Source organism: Neovison vison, chromosome 7, assembly GCF_020171115.1.
Source record: "Neovison vison isolate M4711 chromosome 7, ASM_NN_V1, whole genome shotgun sequence".
In the NCBI taxonomy this organism is placed as follows: domain Eukaryota; kingdom Metazoa; phylum Chordata; class Mammalia; order Carnivora; family Mustelidae; genus Neogale; species Neogale vison.
Genome location: NC_058097.1, coordinates 662,386 through 684,170, shown reverse-complemented (window position 1 = coordinate 684,170; position 21,785 = coordinate 662,386). Strand labels below are relative to the sequence as shown.

Below are 21,785 nucleotides of genomic sequence, written 5' to 3'. Positions count from 1 at the left end.
GGCAGAGCAGACACCCCCAGAGGGGTCCTGATTGGGGGCAGGGCATGGGAGCGGCCCTGGCCTTTGCCGGGGTTCTGGTCGTGGGTCGTGGAGGGGACATGGCCCCCCAAAGGGCAGCTCATGGCAACCAAACGCCGCAGGCCCTGCCCAAAAGAGGCTGCAGAGCTATGGAAAGGCGAGCCACTGGGGGGGTCAGAGCTACAGACATGGGGTGCAGAAGGTGGAGGGTCCAGAGGCTAGGATGCCCCAAGTCCATGGGAAAATGAGAGGGCTCTTCTGGAGGGGCCAGAACCCCTTTAGGAAGGAGAGTGAACCAGCCCTGGACAGCCCATGCCCGTGGAACCCAATCCCCTCCCTTGGACACAAGGGGAAACTGAGGCTGGTGCAGAGAGCAAGACAGCAGGGCCTCCAGCCAGGACTGGAACCCAGAAGGAGGGCATCCCCTCCCTGCCCCGGGGCAGGGGTGCTGGAAGGATTGCTCACCAGTGTGGGGGCCACACCGCTTCCCAATAGCCCTTCCTTGACCCTGGTGCTCACGCATGACTGGACCTGGCTTACCCTCCCCCTTGGGAACCCCCCCGACCCCCCGAGACTGTTGAGTGAGAGACAAGTGGCCAAGAGCACTGTGGAGGAAGGCTCGGCAAACAGAGAGAAAGAGATCTCTCCCAGCCATGTCCCTCACCCCTGGTCAGACTGCCTGAGGTTAACCAGGGGGACTCAGTCACCTGCCCTTCTACCTCCCCCTACACTAGCCCCAGGAGGCAGAAACCCAAAGCATTCCGAGGGCTGCCCCACCCATGTTTGGGGTCCCTAACCTCAGAGGCAGGATGGTGAGGCCTCAGAGTCTGGAGATGGAAGGGACTCCCCGCCTACTCCCCACCTTGGGGGACTGAGTGTCAGGGACAGAGTCCCTGCCAGAGCCTCCTGCAGGCAGTCTGGCCTCCTTCCAGACAGGCCACGGGCACAGATGGCTCAGCACCTGCTCCACCAGCCCACAATCTGGACAGGAGAGCAGAGGGACCTGCTCCGTGACAATCCCCACCCCTCATGCTCCAAAGAAAACCAGAAAACACGTTGGCCCACGGGGTCTTCCGTCCTTCACTCACCACTGTCCATTCCTGCGTGCTGGGTCTGTGGGGGCACACGCACACAGATCACTGCCCACCCGATGGGAAGCCACCCAGCAAGCCAGAGGAGGAAGGAAAGGAAGGGCTCTGGCTGGGTGGGGAGGGCTAACCCCAAGCTAGGTTTATGCGGGACCTTGCTCTGTGCTAGCCCTGAGGGTCAACAGGGACAGAATGTGCCCTAAGATGCGGGGTGCCAGGTGCGTGGCAGTGTCTAGTGGCAGTGGCCACTAGACAGAGCCCTCAAGGCGGCCAACAACGTGCCTTGGTAGGGGGGGATAGCCTGGGAAGGAGCACCGCAGGCAGAGGGAACAGCCAGTGCAAAGGGCCGGAGGCAGGAGTGGGCCTGCTGAATTCGGGGGGCAACAACAGGAAAAAGGAAGGGATGAATGACTCAGTCCACTCTGGCTCCTAGCCCAGGCCCCACCCTGGCAGGCTTCCCTGTGTCACCGCTGGACCCGGGGGGAGCTCTGCCCCCCACCACAGACGCCTGACCTCTACAGGCCCGCCCCCCGGGCTGCTTCTGGCCAGCCTCGCCACGCCCCGCCGTGCGCAGTGCTGTCACTCAGCTGAGGCCCCGCCCCTGCCCCCCCACCGTCCGCTCGTGCCCTCGTGTTCTCAGCCCGGGCCCCGCCCCCGGGCACATGTGCCGTCACTCAGCCTAGACCCCGCCCCTGACCCGCCCCCGCCATATGCGTTTGCGGACTCTCCGTCCAGGCCCCGCCCCTAACCCGCCCCGCCCCGCGCACACGTGCTGTCACTCAGCCTAGGCCCCGCCCCTGGCCGCCTGAGGCACAGCTGTCGCTCAACCACACGCCCCCGCCCCCACCGCCCCCACGTGCTGACTCCCGTCCAGGCCCCGCCCCCGCCGCCCCCACGTGCTGACTCTCGTCCAGGCCCCGCCCCCGCACACGTGCTGTCACTCACTGGGCGCCCCCCCCCGCCCCGCCCGCGCACTTGTGCTGTCACTCAGCCCGGCTTGTGCGGGAGCAGGAGGCCGCTCCGGACGCCGGACACTCGGCCCCTGCTCCGCCGGCCCATGGACGTCGCGCTGCTCCTCGCCGTCGGGCTGCTGGCCCAGGTAAGGCGTCCGGCCGCGCGGGGTCCCTCGCCCCCTGCCCTGTCGGACGAGCCCTGGCCGCCTGGGGGGACCCCGGAGCTGAGGAGTCCCGGGTGGGTGCCCGGCGAGTGGCTCTGTGCCCCGAGGGGCCCCGGCCGCAGGGTCACCGCCTCCGCCCCGACTGGCCGGCCCGCCAAGCTGGGGGGCCGCGGGAGACCACCCGCCCGGCCCTTCCCCGGAGGGGCTGTGGTGAGCGCCGCGGGCGGGGGGCGCCGCGGGAGCAGCCCTGCTGGGGGGGCCCTGAGCTCTCTGGCCACACCGCGCCGAGCTGGCAGATGACCCTGCGTGGTCGTGGCTGGAGCCCGAGACACCCCCACCCTGTGCCCGGCAGGCAGGGGCAGCTCTGGAACCCGCTGGCCCTTGGGGGAGAGCTCTGCAGCCCCTCCCCGGGACCTATGGCCGCCGCCCCCACTCTGCTGCCCCCCCAGTCCCCCGTCCCTCTGCTGTGGGAGCGGGGTGGGTGGAAGGAACAGGCCGCTGCCCTCCCCCCCATGGGCACCCCCAGGCACTGGGCTGGGCCTGGGAGCAGAGCCTGTGGCCTGCCTAGGGGGACGGGGCTGAGTCAGGGTCCCAGCCGGCGACCAGGGCCGGCCTGGGGTGGGGCCGCTGTGCGTCAGGCCGGACCTTAGTGTCCACGTGGCAGGTGGTGAGCTCGAGGGCTTAGGCCACACGCGCCCACAGGTACCCGCAGTGCCGGACGCTGGGGAGGAGCTCCCATTCTGGAGGCCTTGGGGTCCTCCCGCCCCCACAGAGCTCTGGCTGGAAGCTGCTCAGGTGCCCGTCGGCTGACCCCCCAGCAACTGGTCCCTCCGGGCACCCTGCCCCCCGGCTCCGGTCCCCGCCGCCCCGGCCGTTCAGCCTCCCCGGCCCTCTCCACAGCAGCCCCTCTGGGCCTGGGCTGCCGGCGGCCGGCTGGCCTGGCACCCCCTGTGCTCCTCCGGCCCTCTGCTGGTGGCCACGCTGCGCTGGGGGTCTTCTGGGCGCCCCCCTGCAGGACCCTACGCCCCCCCACACACTGAGGCCCATTCCAGAAGGCTGCACACCTCTCAGGACCCCCCAGGGGCACAGCAGTCCATCCCCGTTGCCTTTGGGCCCAGTACATGGGACGTGCTGGAGTCCTGCTTGGGCTTTGGGGTGTGAACCCTTCACCAGGCCCCAGGAGAACTCTGCTGCTGGGAGGGGCGCAGTCCCCTCACAGATTCCCCCCCTCCCCGGAGCCATTGCAGAATGACCGCCCCCCCCCCACAGCTGGAGGCCTTAGGGATTTGGGGGGTCAGCCACTGCGGCTGGGCCACTCGAGTTTTGCATTCAGCGTGGCTCAGGTCAGCACCAGCAACTGTCCGGACCCTTCCCACCTGCCCCCACCCGGCACAGCTCTGGTTTGTCCAGCCCAGCCACATGGCAGGGGATGGCTCTTCCTGGTGCCCCTTCCTCTGCCTCCGTGAGCCCCCACGGCGGCCCAGTCCAGGCGTGGCAGAGCTGTCTCGGGGGAGCCCTGGGTGGGGACCTGGGGACAGGACTCTGCATTGGTCTGTTGCTTACAGGTGATTTTGGACAAGGCCCTCCCCTGCCTGGGTCCCCTAAAATCTCAGCCAGCGGGCTTAGTGTCGGTCCCCGTCGGCTGCCTCCACAGGCTGACGCTGTCCTCATCACGGTGCCTAGCCCTGGGCCCCCACCCCACCTGAGCATGATGGAGAGATAGGGAAGCCCAGATGATCCGGGGCAAAGCCATGACCTGCTGGGGGTCCGGTGAGACATGTGGCTTCTGGAAGGAAGAGGGCGTAGTTATGCTCCTGGGACTTGGCAAAGTGTGACCCTCCAGGGCAACATGGGACAGAGCCCCGAGCTGCCGACGGGGCCACATCCTCCAGCATGGGGACGGGTCATCATCCCCCTGGTAGTGTGACCGTCACGGGGGCAGCAGAGGGAAGCCGGCTCTGGGACCACTGTCCTCTCCCCGGCAGGCAGGGCAGCCCGGGGCCCCAGTGGCGTGGGCCGCAGTAAGGGGGCAGGCCAGGCCAACAGCTGGCCCTCTCCAGCTGCCCGCTGCTGTGCCCCTCACCCCTCCTTTGAAGCAGCAGCTGCAGGGGAACGCAGGGGCGACATGCAGGGGTGTCTGTGGCCAGGGCAGCAGCTGGGCCCATTCCTGGCATGCCTGATGCCTGCCGGGCCGTCCAGGAACGGGGTGGTCCGGATTCCAGCCTGGGGGGAAGGGGCTCGGGCCTGGGAAGCTGGTGGGAAGTGCAGACCCTACCCACACTCCAGCAGGCTGCCTTCGTCCAGCCCGGTTCCCAGAACTGGAAACCTGGCGTGGGAGGGGCCTGTGCACACCCAGGTGCCGGGTTAACCCCAGAACCCCTTCCTCGAGCCCCTTTGCGCGGCCGCATTTTGTAAGCTTTGCCCAGCTGCACCGGACAAGAGGAGACGTTCCCTTTCCCGGGTTCAGTCACGTCACCGCAGTGGACGGGGCTCTGGGAAGCCGGGCCACAGAGGCAGTGCCCCCCCACCCCCCACCCCCCGCCCCGAGCTCAGGCCTGGTGCCTGCCTTCTGAGTCTCAGCAGTGGTTTCAGGGAACGCTGGGGCCCCTAGAGGCCAGCAGTGCTGGGAGAGAAAGCAGGCTCTCCCGCCCCGACCCCCAGGCCTCCAGCCCAGGTCAGCAGCTTCTCCACCCAGGGTGGCCGCCCAGGGCGGCAGAGCGTCAGCTTGCTTCACGGGCCCCCGGGAGACCGGGCCGTGCCTTCCATTCCGTGTGCTGAGCCCGCCAGGGGCTTGGCGGGGAGAAGCAGAGAGCCGTCGGCTGAACCCAGGCCGCACGGACTCCCGCAGTGGGCAGTGGGAAGCTCAGGGCTCAGGAGCCCCTGGGCCGGCGTCGGGGCTGGGGGCCAGCCCAGTAAGGGGACGATGGTCTGGGTGTCTTTAGAGCCTGCAGACTGCTGTCAGGGCCTTGGTTAAGGGGAAGGCACGGGGTGTTGTCGGGCATCATCTGGGGGGAGTGGGGAAGTGGGTCCATGACACCGGTTGGTCCTGGCCCGACCCGGGCAGCAGCAAGGGTGGACAGCGCAGGGGGGTCCGTGTCCACTCCGTGGTGTTTCCGTGGCAGCCTTCCTCCTCCGTCTGTGTGCTTGGGGTCTGTGTGAGCTGGCTTTGTCCTGGCACCAGATGTCCCATGATTCCAAGGTGGCTCCTGGGTCTTCCCGCAGTTAGCCACGTCCTCTGGGAAGGGGACAGGAGGACGGAGACTAGCTGAGTGCCCCAGACAGCCGGAAGTGGGCTGTGGCCCAGCCTAGCCACCCCACCCACCGCAGCCTCTGATCTGGGCAGGGGCCCCTGCCAAGGCTCTGTGGCTTCTGCTGACCTCCTGGACTTGGGCCCTGGACAGCCTGGGACCCAGGACCCCTGGGCTGTGCCGCGATCGCGTTTGCCCCACACCACACTGGTGGACGTCCCAGAGCATCAACCCAGGCCACTGGTGGAGACAGGGGTAGGGGGCAGCCGGAGGCTCTGTGGCTGGACGGGGCAGAGTGTGTCCCGTACCTGCTGTTTCTCCAAGAGCCTGTGATCAAGGACTGTGTGCGGACTGTCCCCCCGACCCTGCCTCCCCAGGGCTCTCCGCCCCCCATCTCCAGCGGAGGCTGGGCTGCTTCCTGTGTCCCCTAGCTCTCTTGCTCTCCGGCTCGGGCCCTCTGAGCTCCGCTCTGGGGAACTGGACGTGAGACAGGCGTCATCCACTCCCAGGGGCTCTGAGAGCTGAGAGAGGGCCAGGGGAGGGGGCAGGAAGCGAGCTTGGAGGACGGGGAGGACGCCATGCCCTGTGCTGGCCTCGGGGCGCTCGGGAAGCAGACCCTGTCCCCGCTAGCTAGCGTGATGACACAGGCCAGCAGGTCTCCACTTGGCGGGAACAGCATGCTGCCCTAGAAGAGGTCTGTGCTCCTTGGGTTTGGCGAGAAGCCCCCGCCACCCCGGGCAGGCTTGGGACCAGCGCTGCCATCTGTCAGGCTGCGGGTAGCCTGGGGGCCTGGCCCTGGCTCTGTCCTTTCTCTAATCCGTGTTCGTGTTCGCTGCTCCCTGGATTCCAGGCCCCTGCGGGGAAGGGACCCTTGGGATTTCAGGTGGGGAGGCAGAAGGATTCCAGAACTGAGGAGGTGGCCTGGGGCCCCAAGGAGAGATCAGTGGTCTCTTGAACGTTCCTGCTGTTTTGTCTACAAAGTGTGTCCAAACTCGTTGTGTGCCAGCCCTGGGCAGAGACAAAGCCTAGCTGGGTGCAGGGGAGGCCGGGGACAAGAGTGGAGGCAGCCGGCATCTCCTTCCCACCCCTGTCCCGTCCCACCCCGAAGCACCCCCCTCACTCGTCACCAGTGCCCCCTCCCGAGCCACAAGGCCAGCCCATCCATGCCCCTCTGAGGACTGTGTGGCCCCAGGCGGCAGCTGTGGGGTGAGCTCAAGGGGCTGAGGAGGCAAAGGGCAGCCGGGGAGCACACCCGCCCCCTTGGAGGTGCTCTGGGAGCCAACGTTGTCCACCAGAGCAGGAGAGAGTGCCCCTCCAGAAGGGCCCAGGGGCCTGGAGACCCTCAGTGGGGCCCGAGAGCTTCTAGGGACATCCCCAGAGCACCGAGGGCTGGTGTCTGGGCGGGGGTGTCCCTCTGCAGACCCCCAGCTGGCCAGGCCTGCCTTGGGCTTGGGGAAGGGCAGGAGGCAGCTGTCGAGGTGCTGTTGCGTGGGCGGGCGTGACCCGTGGACCGTGCATTGCTGACATTGTCCTGCAGCCAAGCCAGCCCCTCCCCCCGGGTCCCCCGGACCCCTCCCCGGGTCCTGTCAGCTCTGATCGAGTCCAGCCAGATTCTGCCCAGGCGGCCACAGTGCCCGAGCCCACGCTGTCCAGGACCCTGCTGCAGAGACCACAGAGCTGAACCAGGGCCGTCCCGGGATGTGAAGCTCGGGGTGTGTTCTGGGGTGCTGCCGGCTCTACCTGGAAGTCACGGGAAAGGTGACTTTTCTGGGCCACCGTTTTCCTTCTGAGCTGGGAGAGCCGGCCTGTCTGTGGTCGCCACTCGAGCGGACGGCGGGTCTCGGCATCACAGGTGCCCCCTCCTCCCCTGCTCCTTCATGGTCCTGACTCCGAGCCCAGCGCCTGGCCTGAGGTAGGGCCTGGGAGGCGTCCGTATGGCGTACCCTCCCTTGGCAGTCCCACAGGCCCCAGGCACCCCAGTTCCCTGGACGTGTGGAGAGGGAGGGAGGGGCCGTCCCTGGGTTCCAGGAACCAGAGTGTGGGTGTGACCTTGTTCCATGCTCCTGGGGCGGCCGCATGGGGGCCGCCCCGGGCGTTGCTGTCCTCTCCGTCCCCTGGGCTGTGTGTACCCACCAGTGCCGGGTCCGTGTGCATGGGGATTCCAGCCCCTCCTGACGTCCTGGACGCCGGGGCCTGAGTCTCCATTCCCCTGGAGCAGCCAGGAGATGCCCCTGGGGGCAGCCCCTGTGGACCCCCAAAGAGCCAGCACAAAGGCCCGCCTCCTGGAAGTGCTGTGAGTGGAGGCCACACACCCTCTCTCCACACAGGCGCGATGGCGTGGTCAGCCTGGGGCAGCCAGCTGAAGCCTCGCGGAGGACCGGGGGGGCTGCTTGTTGCCTTCATGGCCCACCTCTGGCCGATCGAGCCTTGGACAAGGGGAGAGACACCCCCAGCATCCGCCTCTCTTGCTGGCCCCACCCTGCTGGCCACTGTCTTCTCGCACAAAATGTCCCTGGGAGAACCCCTTCCCCAGCTTGTTCCAAGCGGCTGCTTTGCTCCCCATTCTGCCTCTGCCCCTGAGCACCCCGTGCTCCCCCAGCCCTGGGAGCCTCCCTTGGGCCTGTTGGGGACAAATGGGGCAGAGCAGCCTCCATGTCTCCCCACCGGTTGGCAAACACTCAGGCCTGGGGCCTTCCTGTCCCAGCAGCTCCCAGGGAACGACAGGAGACCGGTGCCGGGCCACGGGGGCTCCCAGGGCCACGTGCTCAGGCTCTGATGGTGGGCTTCTCGGAGGCCTGGCCTGCACACCACGTGACTGACCGCTGTCTCCCTCTGTGTTGCAGAGCTTGGGCCTGTCCTTGGGGGTCCCTCGGCAGAGGAGGCCCAGTACCCTCCACCCCTGGCACCGGGCCCCCGCGCTGGGCCGCGTGCGAAGAGCCTGGGTCATCCCCCCCATCAGTGTGTCCGAGAACCACAAGCGTCTCCCATACCCCCTGGTGCAGGTGAGGGGCCGAGGGGGGTCCTGGGCAGAGCGGAGGCTGGGCTGTCCCCCATGGGCCCCTGAAGCTGTGTGACTGGAGACAGGTGCCCTGCGGGGCTGTAGGCGGAACTGTCCCCCCACCCCACCCCACCCCCAGCTGGGGGAGGGGCCGAGGCTGGGAGGGGGCAGGACCCTGCCTCCGCGGCATCTCCCCAGCCCATGCTCTGCCCTGGCAGATCAAATCGGACAAGCAGCCACTGGGCAGCGTCATCTACAGCATCCAGGGTCCTGGTGTGGACGAGGAGCCCCAGGGCGTGTTCTCCATCGACAAGTTCACGGGGAAGGTGTTCCTGAACGCCATGCTCGATCGGGAGAAGACAGACCACTTCCGGGTGGGGCCCGCCGTGGGGTGGGGCCCGCCGTGGGGTGGGGCTGGCGGGAAGCAGGGCCCTCCTTCCATCGGGCTCCTGGGCCCAGGGCTGGGACATTAGGGCATGTGTCCTTCATGAGGAGGTAGGCACAGGGATATGGGACTAGGACCTGAAACACAGAGGTGCTGGGGTTTATATTCCCATTGCACAGATGAGCACGCACAAACTGAGGCCCCGGGAAGGGGTGCTTGGTCCTGCCAGGGAGGCTGTCAGCCTCCCAGCAAAGCACCACGGGACCCTGGTGTGGTTTCACCCCCCACGGCAGCGCTGCCCCCAGCCCCGCTGGGTCTGGTGGGAGTGGGGTGTTGTGAGGAATCCCTCGGTAGGGCAAACCCCAACGGCAGCTATGCCTTGATTCCCAGGGGAAGGTGGCACAGGACTGACCCCCTGCGGGTGAGGTTTGAGACACAGGCTGGCGGGGAGGGAGAGAAGAGCCAAGCTAGAGGAGGCTGCAGAGGGAGGCCATGGAGTCATCAGCCCTCCCCAGCCCCGTCTCGCCAAAATGCTGGAATCTGTCCTGGGGGAGGAGACTTCCCACTTGAGGTTTCCTGTGCTCAGATCTTAAGAACAAGCTCTTGGCTCCTGGGAGTTACCAGGACCGTGATTTCACCTGGAAATGATCCCGCTCCCTCTCTCCAAGAGTGTGGGACGTGGTTTCATTTCAAGTGTTTATGTACTTACTAAGCTCCAAGAGGAGCCTAACCCAGTTAGCGGAAGGGAGGGCGTGGGAGCGCTGGGCAGAGTGCGCCTTCCGTCGCGCAGGGAGCACAGACCGGGAGCTTCCCCGCAGCCAAGGCAAGACGGGAAGCTGTGGCCAAGCGGGCTGGCCTTCAGGGACAGGGACGTTGCCTCTGCCGTGGGCACACCCCACCCCGTGCCGTTTCTCCCCTGTTGGCGGGCATTTTCCAGCGTGCCCTGTGTTGGCACCTGCCGCCCCTCCTCTCGGCCTGGTGGGGACCACCCACGTCTGGGGGCACGGCAGCAGCCCTTGCTCTCTGCTTGGCTAGCTGCGGGCCTTTGCTCTGGACCGGGGAGGAGCCGCTCTGGAGGAGCCCACGGACCTGGAGATCGTGGTCGTGGACCAGAACGACAACCGGCCCGTCTTCCGGCAGGAGGCGTTCACGGCCCGGGTGCTGGAGGGGGCCGTCCCAGGTGAGGGGGAGCTGGGCGGAGGGGCGCTGGGCCCGTCCGAAGGCCCGGGGGTCCTTCAGCAGCTCTTTCTGTGATCCTTCAGAGCCTCCGGAGTAGGGACGTTCCACAAGTCACCTCAAGTCACTTCCCATTTCAATACGAATCCCCAACCCCCAACGTCTCCCTGGAGAGGCCTCCAGGATGGCTGAGCTCTCGTGGCCCAGCGGCTCGCTCCACACGGAGGGAACGAGTCTGTGGCCGTGGCACAGGCACGGGTCCCTGCGGCCAGTTCTAGAGTCCTTCTAGAACTGGAAACCTGCCCCCACCAGTCCCCCACTCCTCGCTTCCAGTCCGACACTGTGATCCCAAACAAGCCTTCCGTCCTTCCTGAGTCTTCACGGGATGGCGTCGCTTGCCTGACCTGTCCCAGGCAGGACGGACGTCACTGCAAACAGCGGCTCCTGCCTTCCTCCTTCCCGCCCGCTCTCAGGGCTTTGGGTCGAAGCACGGGCAGGGCACGCGGTGCCCCTGAGCAGGGAGCGTGGGCGCGTGGGAGGTGGGTGCCTGCTCGGCCACTCGTGTTTCTTTTTCTTCGTCCCAGTTTTCGTGTTTGAAGACGTAAAGTAACAAGCTTTGATCTCTACGTTTAAGAAGATTCATTTACTTCAGGGAGACTGTGCGAGCACAGGGCGGGGGAGGGACAGGCCTGAGCGGACTCGGTGCGGAGCCCGCGCAGGCTGGATCCCAAGACCCTGAGAGCGCGACCTGAGCCGACAGCAGGGGTCGGACGCGTCGCCAACTGACGCACCAGGCGTCCCTGCTTCTTGCTACTCGGGCATATTCTGAGACGTGCAAAGTACAGCAATGGAGACGTGAAGTTTATGTTGTTTGCTTTAAACCGTTTTTTTCTTTTTTCCCTTCCTGTCTCCGTCTTTTCTGGGCTGCCGGGTGCAGACCGGATACCCTCAAAGAATTCGCCCTAATCAGTTCGGCACAGCGCGACGCTCAGTGTCGGGAAGTTAATACCGACACATTCGAAGGGTTTCAGCCCGGGGATGCCTTTACGGCAGGGGGCGGGTCCCCCCGTCTCCCGAATCCCCGGCCCCCTTCTCCGGAGCGGCTCCACGCTCTGCGCGTTGGCGGCCGCACGGGCCGTGCCCTCGGTCGGCGGCTCCTGACTGCGGGATCCCTGAGGACGGTCCCTTCCCTCGTTCTTCCGTGCGTGGAAGCCCGGGAGCGAGGCCGGGAGATCGCAAACGTCTGCGAGCGCAGGACGGCTCGGCCTGGGGAGGCGGCGGCGGGCGGAGACGGTCTCCCCAGCCTGGGGCTTCTGGTGCGGACGCTGTCAGCTTCAGCGAGCCCCGTGGGGTCCGTGCCCGGAGGACGTCCGTCCGGCTGCTGCCGCCTGCCAGGGTGACCAGCACCGCGCGGCACCCGCCGAGGCTCTGTTGGGGCAGGGGCTGGTCCCTGTGCACCCGAGCCTTCCGCCTGGAGGGTTACTGGGGTTCTGTCCCTCCAGCTCAGAGCGGCGTCCTCCCCTCCCCCCCGCTCCCACCCTTGCCCGGAGCGTCCGTGGGTGTCCAGGTCTCCTTGCCCCGGACTCAGGGAGACTTGCCTGACCCACAGGGGCCGCGCCCCAGGCTTCCTCCTGCACCCCCCCCCCGTTTCTTGTGAGCACTGCGGGGCCGGCAGAAAAGACCCGACCGTGGGCGCAGGCCCCGTCGTGTGGCCCCCGGGACTGTGAGCCGTCGCGGTCGCCCACAGTCTGCCTTGGGCCTTCGGATCCAGTTCGCGAGTCTGCCGGCCGGTCCTGCTCCACCGGCGGGGCCGCCTGTCCTCAGAGGGGCTGGCGCGCGCCGGGTGCCGGGTGCCTCCTCCCTCGTGCCCCGGCCGACTCGGAACCGGTGCGGTTCTGCGCCGCCTCGGCTGGCGCCCGTCACGAGCGGGGACCCGTCACGAGTGGGGATGGCACGGCCCGCCCGCCCCGCTCCTTAGCCGAGAGCTCCTTAAGCCACGGACCGTTTTTTCCAAGAAAATTCTGCTGTGCTCAAATGCGTGCAAACGTCACCGTCCTGACCGGTGTTGAGGGACAGTTCAGGGGTGTGAGAGTCTCGCACGGGCGGCCCCGCCGTCCCCAGAGCCCCCCTCCTTCCCGAACTGGGTCCCCCTCCAACACCAACTCCGCCGCCCCTCCCCCAGCCCCCGCTCCTCCCGGTCGCTCCGGCCTCTGTAAGTCTGTCTGAGGCGCTCGAACCCGCCGAATCCTGCAGTCCTTGTCCTTCTGCGACCGGCTGGTCCCGCAGACCACGACTGTCCTCCGGGTCCTTCCTGCAGCACGCGCCAGGACCTCCCTCCTCCTTCGAGCTGGATGCCCTCGGGTTATGTGGACGGACCCGGCGCCCTCGCCCGCCCCCTCGCAGGCGCGCACCTGGGCCGCTTTCACGTTTTAGCTCTTGTGGATTCTGCTGTTGCGAACGCGAACGTACCAGCCGGTCTCCGGGCTCCGCTTTCAGAAGTGGAACTGCTGGGCCACGGGGTGACCGTGTGACAGCCGAGGGACGGCCGTGCCGTTTGCCCCGGAAGCTGGGCCGCTCGCCCCCCGCCCGCAGCGCCAGGGGCCCCCGCGCACTCGCGTCCTTGCCGGTGTTGCTTTTCAGGTCGTCATTCTTAGCACTAGGCGCCCGGACAGGTGTATGCCCCCCGACAGGTGTGTGCCCCCGGACAGGTGTGTGCGCCCGGACAGGTGTGTGCCCCCCGACAGGTGTGTGCCCCCGGACAGGGGTGTGCTCCCGGACAGGGGTGTGCCCCCCGACAGGCCAGGGGGGTCTGTCACTTGGGTACACGTTTCCCTGATGAGCGATGCGGAGCACCTTTCCATGTCCGTATTGGCCGTTCGTCTATTTTATTGGGAGGACTGTTTCTTCAGGTCTTCTGTCCGGTTTTGAATTTTGCCATGTTTTCGTTGTTTAGTTTTATGGGTTCTCTGTGTAGCCTGCATATCCCTTGATATCTACGGATATATGTAGAGGGTTTCTAAATGTTTTCTCGCATGCTGTGGATTACCTTTTTTATGTGGTCGGTATTGTCTTTGATGCACAGCATTTGACAATGTTCACGAGCCCAGTGTGTCTAGTTCTGGGGGCCTGTGCCTTTGGTGTCCTATCCAGAAATCCTTACTGAATCCAATGTCGTGAAACGTTTGCTGTCTGTTTTCTTCCAAGAGCGTACCATTCTAGGTCTTAACGTTTATGTCTTCGATCTCCTTGGACTTAATTTGTGTGTATGGCACGAGGCAAGGGTCCGGCTTCGTTCTTCCGCAGGGGGACAGCCATGCTTTCCCGCAGCACTTGTTGGAAAGACTGCTCTGCTCCCCCTTGAGTGGTCTCGGCCCCTGGCCAAAAATTACTTGACCCGTTCCATTGGTCTAGGTGTCTGTCTTCATGACCACACTACACGGTTTTGGTCGCTGTACCTTTGGAGTCATTTTGAAATCAAAGTATGGGGCTTCCAGTTTTGTTCTTTCTCAGGATTGTTTCAGTTATTTGGATTTCCTTGAGATTCTCTGTAACTTTAGAGAGGTTTTTCAGCTTATGCAAAGAAATTGTCCTTGGGATCTTGATAGAGATCGAGCCAAATCTGTAGATCACTTCGGGCAGTACCGACATTTCCCCATAGTAAGCCTCCCGGGGCGCCAGCGTGGCTGTCCGCTAAGGAAGCCTCCAGCTCTCGACTTCAGCTCAGGTCATGATCGCAGGGTCGTGAGATGGAGCCCCGTGCCAGGCTTCACGCTGAGTGTGGCATCTGCTCGAGGCTCTTTCCCTCTGCTCCTCCCTCCCAAAAAAAAGAATGTTTATAAACATATAAAAGTGTTACATACAATGTATCATACGTGGCTCATATATACACAGGTACAAGGTATCATATGGGGCTCATATACACGTACATACAATGTATCATACGTGGCTCATGTACACATACGTACAATGTATCATACGTGGCTCCTGTGCACATACGTACAATATATCATATGTGGCTCATGTGCACGTATATACAATGTATCATACATGGTTCCTATACACACATAAAAACTCAGAGATGTATTTAAAGTCTCCTAATGCATGAAGGTGGGATGTGTTTCCATTTCATTGTGTCGTCTTCAGTTTCTTTCCGTAGCATTTGTAGTTTCCCAGGTCTCGGCACTGACATTGAGAAGCGCTTAGGCTATTACTTGAAGACCATGGGTTCGTCAAAGTGTGGGTTTGTGTGGCTGGATTCGGGATTCGCACGGGGGCGATGCTGCCCTCTCCTTGGTGCGTGTATCAGGAGGCACCCACGTCCCCTTCCTGGAGACGTTGACTCGGATCTGCCTCGTAAGGACGCGTCTGCCAGGCTTCTCCACTGTGATTTTTATTTTTTTATTTTTATTTTTATTTTTTTTGTGATTTTTATTTTTTTCCTTTTGTAATTAATAGGTATCTTTTGTAAGGTACTCTGAAACTGGGCAGGTACCCTGTTACTCCTTAAACTTCGCCCAGCAGCGTTGGCATCTGCTGGTGGCTCTTGTCCTCAGGCTGGGAGACCCTGGTTCCCTCCGGGGTGTCTCCTGCCTTTGTCTGTGGGCTCTCCGGTCTATGGGAGCACTTCACCCCTGTACATGCATGTGCCATTGTATGTTACGTGTTTTATTTTGTTGTTGTTGTTGTTTTTAATTTCTCTGGACTTTCGTAGTCTGATTCATTCAGTGGGTTATGATTCGCTGCAAACATTACTCTGATGCCCAAATTGTCCCACGTTTGGCCAGCAGGAGGCTCACGAGACTGGCTCTTGTTGGCCCTTCTGGCTGGCAGAGCTGGGAAAGGTGCTTCCTTGTACACAGATGTGCACACATGTGTATTGTGTGCTGTGCGTGCCGCTCACGCCCGTACAGACGTGTCTCTCTACCTTGTTAGTCGTGAGTACCCATGGCCTCTGTCTCCTTGGGGCCGGCCTCAGGGTTTCCAGCCAGCTCTCCCCATCTGACCTGGGGCTCTCGCCCCTTCCTGGGCTGTGTCCGTGTCTGGGGGACACGGGTGTCAGCTCTGTGGGTCACACAGCCCTCCTTGCGAGGCCTGAGTGTTCAAGTTTGTGCAGGCCGAATTGGGGGCTGGACCTGGCGTGGTGGGCCACAGGGAAGTGTCAGGACACATCCTGGGGCCGGGCTGGCCTGTGTGCATTGCCGCTGTGCATCCCTGTCTTCCCAGGCACCTATGTGACCAGGGCCGAGGCCACAGATGCTGACGACCCGGAGACCGACAATGCAGCCCTGCGCTACTCCATCCTAGAGCAGGGCGGTGCCCAGGTGTTCAGCATCGATGAGCTCACAGGGGACATACGCACCGTGCAAGTGGGTCTGGACCGTGAGGTGAGACCCCAGGGTGCCGCCACGGATGCCGGGGGCCGGGGCAGCCAGGGACTCCCGACCTGTCTTTGCTCACCTTGTTGGCCGTCTGAGCCTGATGCGGGCAGCTCACTTGCAATGGGGCCCCCGCCCCAGCCCTGCCCACCCCAGCTGCCCCCCGCTGCCGCAGAGGGGACCCCCCTTGCCTGCAGACACTCCCAGGGGCTCGGAGCACACGCTCAGCTGGGACACCTCTGCCCCTGGCTGGTTGAGGGTCCGCTCTAGGGAGGCTCTGGAAGGCCGTCTGAGCCACGCCAGCCCTGACTAGTCCTCAGGCTGTGTTCTGCCAGAAGCCTCTCCTGCCTCGTTGCTGACAAAGCCTTCGGGCTTTCCAGCCTCGGGTAGAGCCCTGTGAGGGGCGGCACAGTGACCAGTGACGCTCTGGGGCCGTAGCCACTCTTGTATAGCCTTCCTCTGGGGGCACCTCTGGGGCCCCTCGCTGCTGGCCTTCTGTGCAGCTCTGACACCTCCGGGAAGCCCTCCTTGGTTTCCCCATGGCCACCCGCACAGCTGTCTGGTCCCTCACAGCCTTAGGTCATCTTAGGGGTCTGTCTCTCTCCCTGCCTCTGGACTTGGCTCCCCAGGGCAGGGACCCAGCTTGCTGGTGCCCTTCAGCCTCCAGCAGGCAGCAGGGTGCCCTGTGGATCGTGTCCAGCTTGGTAACTGGCCCCCCCTCCCAGGCTGGGGCAGAGTGTGGGGTGGGCAGTGCTGTGCTCAGACCCGGAAAGCAGCTGGCCTGTCGTGCTTGGGAGGAGGGTGGGGCACTGGGGGCCACTTGGGGCTCCAGGTGCTCACAGGGCTCTCCTGGGAGGGCTCCTTGCCCCACCCCCAGGCCCCTGACTGCATGTCCTATGCCCCCAGGTGGTCGCCGTGTACAATCTGACCCTGCAGGTGGCGGACATGTCTGGAGACGGCCTCACTGCCACGGCCTCGGCCATCATCACCCTCGAGGACATCAATGACAATGCCCCTGGGTTCACCGGGGACGAGGTGGGGCCGCCTTCCACGCCCCTGCTAGGGACCGCCCTTCCCTCCTTGGGCTCCTGGCGGGGACATGGGACTTGGAGAGACGGGAGGTTTTGGAGAAGGAACCCTGTGTGGCTGAGGCGGAAACCCCAGCCAGACGCTCCCTGTGAGCGCGAGCGGTCGGCGGAGCTGGGAGAGAGGCCCTGGGGAGACGCGGCCCTTGGGGAGCAGGAAGGACCCTTCCCTCCAGGCTTGCTGTGCGGGAGGGAGCAGGCAGCCCTGCCCCCCAGCGGAAGGCGGACCACCGGGTGCCTGGCGTGCAGCTGCGCCCACAGAGTTGGGCTCCTGGGGACCCCTCGAGGGCTGGGTGTGCCCCAGACTTGGCTGGGGGGGATCGGGGGGAGCAGCCCCGCACGGAGTACCTCCCCGCCCCCCACAGCCCTGGCAGTCACGAGGGCTGGGCTCCCACAGTTCTTCATGGAGGTCACAGAGGCGGTCACCGGAGTGGACGTGGGGAGGCTCGAGGTGGAGGACAGGGACCTGCCAGGCTCCCCCAACTGGGCGGCCAGGTTCACCATCCTGGAGGGCGACCCCAGCGGACACTTCACTGTCCGCACAGACCCCAAGACCAACGAGGGTGTGCTGTCCGTGGTGAAGGTGAGTGCGGGGCTCTCCCAGCCGGGGTCTGCTGCTGGCCCTGAGCGCGGGGACCCTGTCCAGGGCACCCTCCAGAGAGAGCGGAATGCTGGGCTGCCGGGAACGCTAGGGCTCTAGGCTCAGGCCACGCTGACCCCAGGGCACAGGGACCAGGAGGGGCGCCCCCGCCGCCTGTGTGCTGTTTCTGGATTTAGGGAACCGAGCCTGCTCAGACCGTACCTGGGTCCGCCGGCCCGGAGCCCAGCACACAGAGACGCGCGTGCGCTCGGATGCTGCCACGGGCCGGGAGCTCCTTTCTCCTCAGGAAGATCTCTGTCTGCTCCTGATGGCTCTGAGCCACAGAGGAGGCCCGCTCGGGTCCTCCAGGACCTCTTTACTTAAAGCCAGCTGATGGCAAAGGCTGACTTTCCCCCGGCCACCGGAGCCCTTCTCCTCGATCCCCGGATGCCGTTCCCGGTGTCCCCAGGGAGCACCCCAAGCACGTAGCACGGGCTGCTGATGACACGGTACCGAGCAGACTCGTTCGGAGTGACAAACATTTACTGTTTGTCACGTCATTCTTCACACCTTTTGGTCCCAAATCATTTTTATTTCCCAGGGCTAAAGAGGAGGAGGGAAAGGGGCCGTGGGGAAGAGACTGGGGGGGGTGTGCAGCAGGACCCCCGTGGGGGCCTCGCCCTGCCCGTAGCTGCCTCTGGCGGGGCCAGAGTCATCAGCGACTTCAGCTCTGTGCCCCCCACCCCAGCCTCTGGACTACGAGCGCCGGGACCAGTACGACCTCATTGTGGCAGTGCAGAACGAGGCCCCCCTGCAGGCGGCGGCCCCCAGGGCCCAGCGGGGCCAGGCCAGGATCCACGTGCAAGTGCAGGACGTCAACGAGGCGCCCGTGTTCCAGGAGAACCCGCTGCGGACCAGCCTGCCCGAGGGGGCGCTCCCAGGAACCCCCGTGGCCACCTTCTCTGCCCAAGACCCTGACACTCAGCAGCTGCAGAGGCTCAGGTGGGGGCCCCAGGGCGAGGCAGAGGGAGCGCAGGGCCCCCTGGTCCATTGCCCAGCCAGGGCCAGGAGCACGGCCCACCCTGCTCTGAGGGCGGAGGGCTCGTCTGTCTGTGCGCGTTCCTGAGGGTCGGTGGGGCCTCACGGCCTGTTATGTGCCTGCTGCTGTGAACCTGTCCCGTGAGGCAGGGCTGCCCATGCTGATCCCGCCTGCCCCAGTGCCAGCCCTGTCCGTTCTGGCCAGCTGGTGCCCCTCCGGGTCAGTGTCTCAGAGTCCGGATTTCACTCCCAACAGGGCGTCTCCATGACGCTCCGGTGTTGAGCCTGGCTGTGCCCCCTAGTGGCCATGGCCCCGGGCCTCAGTTTCCTTGTCTGTCGACGGGGACCGACAGCACGGGCTCAGGGCCGTTGGAGGATTGGCTTCGGAGGGGCTCGTGTGTGCTTACAGTGTGTGTGTACGTGTGAGCATGCGGGGGTGTGCTGCATGTGGGTGTGTTGAAGTGCGGCCGCACCCCTGGGGTCCTGTGTGAGCGCAGGGCACTCTGTCCCCTTCTCGGCCTCTAGCTACTCCAAGGACTACGACCCAGAGGACTGGCTGGAAGTGGACGGAGCTACAGGCTGGGTCCAGACCCAGCGAGTGCTCAGCCCCGCGTCCCCTTTCCTCAAGGACGGCTGGTACAGAGCCATTATCCTGGCTCGGGACGATGGTGAGGGCCGCGCCTGTGCCTGGGCTCCTGGGCCCTCTGACCCAGGCTGGGCATCCCTGCCCCTGCCCCGGGGCTCAGAGCTGGCCCTCCATGGAGCAGACTTGGAGGGTGGGCGGTGGGCTCTGACAGAGCAAGGAGCCGACCAGGCCTCCCCCGCCTGCAGCCTCCCCACCCTGCACGGCCACTGGGACCCTGTCCATCGAGATCCTGGAGGTCAATGACCACGCCCCTGAGCTGTCCCCACCATCTGGTAGCGTGTGCAGCAAGCCAGAGCAGGGCTCTGGCCTTCTCCTGGGGGCCACGGATGAGGACCTGCCCCCCCACGGGGCCCCCTTCCACTTTCAGCTGAGTCCCCGGGTCCCCGAGCTGACCCGGAACTGGAGCCTCATCCAGGTTAATGGTGAGCTCTCCCGACCACGATCCCGAGGGGCCAGACCTGAGACCTGGGAGGGACCCGCACACCATGACCGCGGTCCTGCTGGTTTCCCCTCCCAGTGGGCAGATGGGGAGACGGAGGCCCTGGGTCTCGGGATCCCCGCCCAGCAGCAGAGGGTGCCGAGGGGCCCTGGAAGGAGAGGGTGGGGCTGGGGTGGGGACTGGCATGGCCCGGAGGCCCCTGCTGACCTTGGGTGCCCCCTACAGTGAGCCACGCGCGCCTGCGTCTGCGCCACCAGGTCCCGGAGGGCCTGCACCGCCTCAGCCTGCTGCTCCGGGACTCAGGGCAGCCACCCCAGCAGCGTGAGCAGCCCCTGAACGTGACGGTGTGCCGCTGCGCCCAGGACGGGGTCTGCCTGCCAGGGGCCGCGGCCCGGCACGCAGGGGGCGCGGGTGTCAGCCTGGGCGCCCTGGTCATCATGCTGGCCAGCATCGTCCTGCTCCTCCGTGAGTGCCTGCATGCTGACGTCTGCTGCCCCCGGGCCGCCCCTGGCGCCCAGCCCAGGCTCAGCCTGACCTCCTCCCGTTGGCTCTCCCTCCTGCCCCCTCAGTGCTTGCCCTGCCGGTGGCCCTCGTCACACGGTCCCGGCGGCCGTCTGCGGACAAGGGATTTCTGCACGGGCCACAGGATGACCTCCGGGACAACATCCTCAACTACGACGAACAGGGAGGCGGAGAAGCGGACCAGGTTAGGGGGGTGGTGGGGGAGGTGGTGGGAAGGGTCCCTGGAGGGCTGGGGGGACACCCACACGGTCCAGGAGGAGGTCCCCCCAGCTGGCCCGCAGGTCCTCCTCGGCCTTCGTCCCCAGCACCCCTCCCCCCCGGCAAGGTGTCTGGGGCGGAAAGCCCACCCTGTGATAGATCCGGGCTGCGCTCCACCCCTTCGTCCCCAGGACGCCTACGACATCAACCAGCTGCGCCACCCTGCAGAGCTGGCCGCCCTGCGTGACCCCCTGGGACGGCCGCCGCTGCGCCGAGACGCCCCGTTGAGCCGCGTGCGCCCCCAGCCCCCGCGCCTGCTGCCCACCAGCCCTGCCGACATCGCCGACTTCATCAATGACGTAGGTGCCCCCGCAGGTCTGCGAGGGGAGCGGGGCCACAGGGCCACACACATCCCCACTGATGCGTGTGCGGTGGGGACCGCCAGACACGTGTGTACCCCGTGGACCCTTGTGGGCCCCCCGTGCATGCGCCATCTGTGGAGGCAGATCCGTCACCGGGGACGCTGGCTGAGCGTCGGGGGCGTGGGAGGATCTGAGAACCAGGTAAAGCTGAGACACGGGGGGACCACGGCCGCAGAAGCCCGGTGGGAGAGGAGTGGCCCGCCGGGCCCTGGGCTGTGGCCTGGTTGAGTGGGGGTGGGCGGGGCCTTGCTCTGGGTCAGGTGCCACTGAGCCCCGGCAGAGAGACATTGGTGCGTCCCGGGTCCCTGAATCCAAGCACCCCAGTAGTTTCTGTGGGCACGGGATCAGGGTGTTGCTGCAGGAGGTGTGCAGAACACGGGAACCTGGCTGGCGGCACCAAGGACACAAGGACAGGTGCTGCACCCCGGGTCAGAGGGACCCCCAGGCAGATGCCTGCGCTTAGGACAAGCCCAGGGGCAGGTCCCAGGAGGGGGTGTGGCCTGGGGAGCAGAGCAGAGATGGAGGGGACAGAACCGTTTGCAGAACCTTTGAACAGGAAAAAGCAGGTGGTCCCACAGGGGCGGGGGCTGTCAGGGGTCTTGGGATCCCGGCCCCAAGGAAGGAGAGCTGTGCAGTGGGAAGTGTCTTCTCAGCCTGCGTGGGGGGTCCTGGTGGTCCTCTCGCTTTTGTGCGCTCAGGCCTGTGCCCCAGACCTCCTCCGCCCCCCCCCACTCCGGGGACCCTCCCTTCTCAGCATCCGAGCCTCGGGCGAGTTTCCTCCGTGGTGCTGCCCGACCTGGAGGGTCCCCTGGGGGCGGGGGGATGCGCAGGCCTCCTGAGCACTCGGGGCCTCTCCACAGGGCTTGGAGGCGGCAGACAGTGACCCCAGTGTCCCGCCCTACGACACAGCTCTCATCTATGACTACGAGGGCGATGGTTCTCTGGCAGGGACGCTGAGCTCCATCCTGTCCAGCCTGGGGGACGAGGACCAAGACTACAGCTGCCTCTGGGCCTGGGGCCCCCGCTTCGCCCGGCTGGCTGACTTGTACGGACCCCCGTGAGGGCCGGACCGAGGGCTGGGGCAAGGCACTTTCTCATCAGACCTGTGCCTGCTCTGCTGAGGGCACAGCCTGGACAGGGACGGCAGACGTCCTTCCCAGGACGGGCAGCCTGACCTCAGGGGCCTGGCACTGCGGCTGCAGAGGTGGGCAGGGGGTACCCCGCTCCGTCCCTGAGGCCCTCGGGCAGCCTGCTTCTCCTGGGGAGGCCCCTGGTCCACGGCCCCACAGTCTGGGGTGCCGGATCAGAGGGGAAAGGAGGCCCCTCCCTGGGGAGAACCAGAGACTGGCTCTCCATCGCCCCCCCCCCCACCGACACGGACCTCACCTTTGTGTGGAAGGAAGCAGCCCTCCCTCCCCAGAATTAAAAACGTGCTCTTCTCTCCATTGGG

The 21,785-nt window shown here is 65.4% G+C and overlaps 1 protein-coding gene across 1 annotated transcript; it reads left to right on the top strand.

The window, feature by feature from the left end:
- The first annotated feature begins 2,163 nt into the window (after positions 1 to 2,163).
- On the top strand, positions 2,164 to 21,570 carry CDH15 (cadherin 15). The gene is made up of 14 exons (XM_044260363.1): positions 2,164 to 2,205; positions 8,315 to 8,473; positions 8,688 to 8,843; positions 9,890 to 10,034; positions 15,254 to 15,414; positions 16,312 to 16,440; positions 16,888 to 17,073; positions 17,819 to 18,072; positions 18,634 to 18,776; positions 18,940 to 19,176; positions 19,419 to 19,658; positions 19,763 to 19,899; positions 20,105 to 20,272; positions 21,196 to 21,570. Exons 1-14 carry the CDS (start codon positions 2,164 to 2,166, stop codon positions 21,394 to 21,396), a joined length of 2,358 nt encoding a protein of 785 aa, XP_044116298.1. The 3' UTR covers positions 21,397 to 21,570.
- Positions 21,571 to 21,785: the final 215 nt, after the last annotated feature.